The sequence below is a fragment of the Haliaeetus leucocephalus genome, unplaced genomic scaffold (genome assembly GCF_000737465.1).
Source record: "Haliaeetus leucocephalus isolate CR32 unplaced genomic scaffold, Haliaeetus_leucocephalus-4.0 Scaffold656, whole genome shotgun sequence".
In the NCBI taxonomy this organism is placed as follows: domain Eukaryota; kingdom Metazoa; phylum Chordata; class Aves; order Accipitriformes; family Accipitridae; genus Haliaeetus; species Haliaeetus leucocephalus.
The window spans coordinates 11,273,979-11,279,978 of NW_010973092.1; the positions used below are offsets into that span (position 1 = coordinate 11,273,979).

Sequence of the window (6,000 nt, forward strand, 5' to 3'; positions counted from 1 at the left end):
CCATATCTTCCCAGGGGAAGAGAAAGTCTCTCTGGCACAGACCCTCAATGGATTTGGAAGGGGTTATATACCTGGAAACTAGCCACTGTAGAAGAAAGGAAAAAACATTTTGAACAAGTGGATATAATGAACTGCTCTCATGTACAAAATTCTTTGAAACGGGCAGTTATTTTCAAGCCTGATTCCAGGAAGAAACACAAATTATTTTTAAGCATTTTTACAGAAAGCTGAACACTATTGCTTAACTTGCTTGTGCCTTCAAAGACCAATTTAAAAAACATCATCATACATTTGAAGATGAGATCTGGAAACCTGGAAATGCCTATCAAAGCAAGATTTATGCATTGCATAACAGGCAGGATGTTCCACTCTCATGAGGAAGTGCAAGTACATAGCAAAAGGAAAGCCAAAACAATCTTGAAGGCAATGCTGCAATAAAATGCAATTACTGAAAAATTAGTTTGTCAGTGCTGCTGGGAGAGAAGTAGAGAGAATTACTTAAAAAAAATCAGTAACTTTGTAAGATGCAGTAGTCACAGTCAAAGCATTTTCATTTATTAATTCTCAGGGAAGGCTGTTATATCCAAGAGACTCAATTTTTAAAAAAATTTTTTTTTTAAATTCAGGAACCATTTTTTCATTTGGAGACCATTTCCTTTTCAAATGAACGCACAAAGAACAATGGTTTTTCTCTTTTCAAACGATCTTTGAAGGGGGAAGCCTGCCCAGTGGCTAAAGCACAATATCAAAACTTAATTTCATTAACAGATCTGGTAACAGTCTTCTCCGACCTTGCTTCCAGTTCCATCTCTGCAACAAAAGGTTCCTACAGACATGCTACTTCTGAAATGTTATGAGACAGAATTCCAAATCAAAACCACTTAGAACAAAAAGCACAATGTTTTGCATGCAGCTCTCAATACCAAGCAAGCAATCATCAAATTGCAAGATTATCAGACAGATCACAGCAGTATTTTCCTTTCATCTGCACCATTTGGAATGCCCACTTCATCACAAGCATCTAAGGGCCATGGGCAGAAATATTTGAAGTCAGCAGTAGCTCGCATTAGTGGCTTATAAGGGACATTATGCAATGTTGTCCTCTCCGAAGAGGAAACGAGCATTTACACTTGGTTACCCTAAGATTTCCATCAAAACATAGACTTCTGTGTTTCACCAAGCTTTGGAGTAGAGACAACCTTTGAGAAAAAAGAAAGTGACCTCCAAATATTTGCAACTGCTTGTTTACATCTTGCCTTCTAAAGAAACTAATTTTCACTAGATTGCAGCAACACTTCTTAATGATTTAAGCACCAAAACATAAATATTAAATGAAAGGGATAGTTGTATCAAATTACTCCATTATGTTGCTGCAGCAAAGACAGCTTTCAATTATTTCCTAAACAGGAATCTAAGAAGATTCCAGTAACAAAATAGCCTTGTCCAGTACACGATTGCATCATCAAGCATACTTCATATATATATGCATGAACACAATAAGCAAAACTCCTTATTTCTGCTTTGTCAGGCATACAATCAGCATAGTCAAGAAAAAATAAAAAGACATCAAAGGTCAAATTTTACATCATTTGTTTCCAGCCATTCAAAAATTCAGTGTGCTTTCAACACACAAATGACGAAGTGGCCAAAGGAGCTAACGATTTTATACAAAAAAAAGTTACAAAAAGCAGTTGTCCAAGATGGCTTCAAAATTAATCAGCATCTTTCTAGGTCTGCAGTGCTGAAGTCCTGTTTTGCTGCCCTGCCCTTTTCTTCACAGAAGTGATAGTAACAGACTGGAAAGCACTTCACTCCAACACTTTCCTTTTCTTGGCATGAAGGAGTGTCAGACTTGGTCTTGACATGTACAGCTTCACCTTAGTGTTTATGTAAACAGATACCAACATGCTACACAAAAATTATTTCTTTACCATGATCAAAATACATGTGTCTGATTATTTTATGTTTGGAACACAACCCAGAAGTCAAGGTTGACTTTGCCAATTTCCTGAAATTTCCTTGATGTCAAACCAAGCACATTTCTATCACTGTGTATATATTTGGGCCTTATACACAGCAGCAAGGACACACTTGATCTCATTCTGTCACTCCGAACATCAGCTATGTGTCAGGGTACAGAATGAATTAAACTGCGAGCCAAGTCTTGCTGCAGTGAGGCTGAAAAAAGACCGACTCCAGCTGTGTCCCTTTTTCTAATGGTTTCAGTGTATAAATTTGGTATGCTGGACACAGGTTCATTATATTAATTACAAATCCTGACATTAAAATCAATTATTACTATGCATTCTAAATTTACAAGGGCTCTACCTGATATTGAACCAGCTAGTAGCTCTGCAGTAGAAAAAAGGTCTCTAATGGAAAGTTATTGCCAGCAGCTGCTCTGTTGTCAGAAGGCTACATAGGCAGGCCCTGCAAACCAAACAGAAACTGAACAGTTTACGAAGAACTGAACTGTTCCTGTGTCTGAATCCACAAAGTCATTATTAAATATATTTCTGTTTCTTTAGGGTGGTTTATAACATGAGACATATTGCATAGTTTTTATCTACAGATCTTTCAAATTATTTTAAAGTAGGTCACCCTGGTTCTTACAGCAGGGCTAGAAATACTGCAATCATTTTGAAATTTTTACTTTTGCCCTCATTTGAAGATCCTGAAAAACAACCCTTTACATGTAAAAGAACTCTTGGGTTTTTGGGTTCACCCTAAAGGAGTTTACAAAAGGCACACACACATAAAAGCTAGATTTAACTAGTGCTCAGATGAAGAGTACTTCTGTTTTAATTTTTACTGCAAATTACGTCCAACATACAGTTCTTTTCAAATCCATGAAAAGTCAGCCTAGAAGGAGAGGTTGAACTGCCAGACAACCTGCCTCCTGCCAGGATAAGGCGATAATAAAATATAGGAGACCACCAACTGACACTCATCCAGATCTATTTTTGGTGATGATTTAATGGCCTGTAACCAAAATTTGCTGTCATTACTCAGGAAAGCAAACTGCACTGATTACCATCATGTGAAAAAAAAAAAAATCAAAGTTTCAAAAAAAAAAAATGCTACAATTATGTTGCACTACAAGTCTGTATGATACTGTAGAACAAAATACAATCACTTAATACTTTTTTCTCAGATGCGGTACATTCTTGAATACTTTAGAAGGCCTCAGGTCTTTCATACTTCCATCAGGCAGCACTTTTTTCCTTACTCATTTTTGTAGATATACTTGCTACTTGTAACTAAATTTGTTCATCAGCTATTTCTGAATGCGTGTAAGTATTAAGCTGAAGGAAACTGGCCAGTACAGATGTCTGATGGGCAACAGATATTTATATGGCCACCACTATTAAAAAAAAAAAAAACCAACCCACAACATGATTCACAGGTCAGAGCATAATTCACACTATGACATTTCAAGTTAGCCATATATATTTTTTTTTTAGTTGCAAGCACAGAAGTCTCACAATCAGACTGTACTGTTCAAACACCCGACCCTTTCTAGAGCATTTTAATGCACTTACGTGCTATTTTTCTTACGGATATAACAGAGTATGCTCACCTGGAAAGGAAAAATGTTGTCAGCTCTATTCAAACTGTCTTCCATCCACGACTTTGGAGCAAAGGCTGAGCTGGGTCGAGCATATTTCTGCAACTGGATATGATTACTTGCAAAATTCTTCTTTAAGGGCGAGATGGAGTTCAAGGGTGTTATCCCTCCGTTCAGTCCCCTGCGGTGGTCTCGACCTTGGGACCCACCCCACCCACCATATCCACCGCCACCAGGGCTCCATGAAGATGGTGTAGGCGATGGACTTTGGTAGCTGCTCCATGGAGAAGGTGGCTTGTTAAGATTATTAGCCAAATGAGGCAATTGATTAAAAGCAGCATTTCTATGTGTGAATGGAGGTGGATGAGGACTTGCAGGAGACCTCCTCTGTTGCTGATGCTGATTGTGATGATGCTGAAAATGGGGGTGATGAGGGTGGTGTTGAGAGAGGGGTCCAATTTGGGGGGAAAAGCTACCACCAAAGCCAGGGCTGACGTGATGTGGAAAATTCTGAAACAGCAGAGCACCATTATTAGCTGAAGCAGTAGGAACCCCTCCCTGGTGAAAAAAACTTGCATCTTCATTGATTATTGTAGAAGAAGAAGGAGCTATAGCTGCAGACCAGTTACTAAAACCAGTCAGAGAAGATGCAGTGGATGTCAAGGGCTGCGTCGAAGTACCCAGCCCCGAAGCCTCTTGATAATCAAATCCTGTTAACACCGGCGATTCTATTCTTATTTTCTCCTTTCCATTGCCGTTCTCTGAAGAATTATCACCCTGATTTTCTTCAGTTTTAGCTTTCTCGGGTTCAGAGAGCATGCCTGCTTCCTGACTTTGACCAGGGGAAAGCTGCTGTTTTTCTAGGGACTCTTGCTTTTCCTGTTGCTGAGTTTTAGATTTTTCTGACCCCAGAATCTCATCCTGAATATTATGGGCAGCTGGAGCAGGAAAGAGCCAAGCTGACCCAGCACTACTGCCATTGGCAGCTGTGTTATTATTTATAAAAGCAGCAGGGCTAGGGGTTGCATTTTGATGATGGTGTGGAGGCTGCAGATGTGGATGAAATCTGACTGGAAAAGCTGACTTATTTCCAGTGTTGTTTTGCACTAACACTCCAAACCCGTAATCCCCCATTTATTATATTTAGGGTTGGAATCCTCCCTGTAAGAACAAGTTTATGTTTAGTGTTTACCTCGTCCTCTTCTGAGGCAAGATTAGTAAGTATCCTGGTTTTAGCTAGATATTCCAGTTTCTCCCTCCACACTATTTATTTCAGATTTGGATAAAGACGTTTGTTTTTTGCAAAAGATAGATCTCTTCAACTCTTTAAACGTGTCAATTTGTGTCCGCTTCCTTCCTTTGGCCAGGAGGAAAGGAAAAATAAATCTTTGGTTCACAAAATAAGGTTTCCTTTTTCTAAAGGAAATGCACAGCAATGAGAGAAAAAGCTTCTGGGGAATAAGGATAAAGAGATTCTAACTATCCTGTTTTTTTCCTCCTCAGCAGCCTTGACTTGCCCATAAATGAGTTAGGAGGGAAGAAAAAAAAAAAAAAAATACAATGACGTCTGGTCCCCCGACCCCTTGGCAGCAAAAAATAGATTTAAATCTGGAATAATTTAATACATCTCTATAATCTAATATATATTTGTGTCCTGTTCAAAAAGAGTCTTTGCTGTGGGTAAGGGAAAAATTTACCTCAGGATCTCAGCATTCAGAAGAGTGAAAAGGGGGAGTGAGTTGCAGAAGAGGCTTTTTCCCGTGCTGCTGGGTTTAACCTATTATATTTAGTAATAATATACACTCTGTGCGTGCGTGTATGTGTGTATGCGTGTATGTGGTGGTTTAAAGGGGTAAGATCTTATCTCAGGAAATTAGTATTCTATGTGTGTTGGGTGGGGAGTGAGTTGTGCAGGAGAAGGGTGGATTCTTGATGCTGCTCCTTTTGGGCTGGGTTTCTGAGCTCGCCAGACTCGCTTCGCATTTACGATCCAATATTTGCGTGTCCTTCATACGAGTCCTGGCTGTCCGAAGAGGAAGATTTTCATCTCAGGAATCAGCATTCAGCGTTCGGGAAAAGGGAAGGGAGGGGACAGCGAGTTGTGCAGGAGGAAGGGGAAGGAGATTTTCTTGCTCTCACTGCTGCTGGGAGGGTGCTTTCTGATGCGGGGCTCGCCTCCTTCCACCCAGATACGCGGGTTCCCTGCAGCCGAGCGAGCCCCCGGCTGGAAGGCCGCCTCTGGACGTGCCCGTCCGTGGTTCTCCTCCTCAGGGACTCGGCATCCAGCGGGGCAGGGGCGGGCGGCGCGGGCAGGCTCGGCTCGCCAGGCCCCGGGTCTCTGTGGGGTGCCCCCCGCGGTGTCCCCCCTCCCTCGCAAGACTCCTGGTGTCGGGGAAGGCAGGAGGGATTTTTTTTTTTTTTTTTTTTTTTTT

General features: G+C 40.7%; 1 protein-coding gene across 1 annotated transcript in view; it reads right to left on the minus strand.

The window, feature by feature from the left end:
- The window catches only part of CPEB4 (cytoplasmic polyadenylation element binding protein 4), a 44,771-nt gene extending 38,777 nt beyond the window's left edge, over nucleotides 1-5,994 (minus strand). Inside the window, exon 1 of the mRNA XM_010579060.1 lies at nucleotides 3,581-5,994. Within this exon, the coding sequence (XP_010577362.1) occupies nucleotides 3,581-4,702 (1,122 nt within the window). The 5' untranslated portion in view covers nucleotides 4,703-5,994. The remainder of the gene's footprint in view (nucleotides 1-3,580) is intronic.
- Between the last annotated feature and the right edge of the window lie 6 nt (nucleotides 5,995-6,000).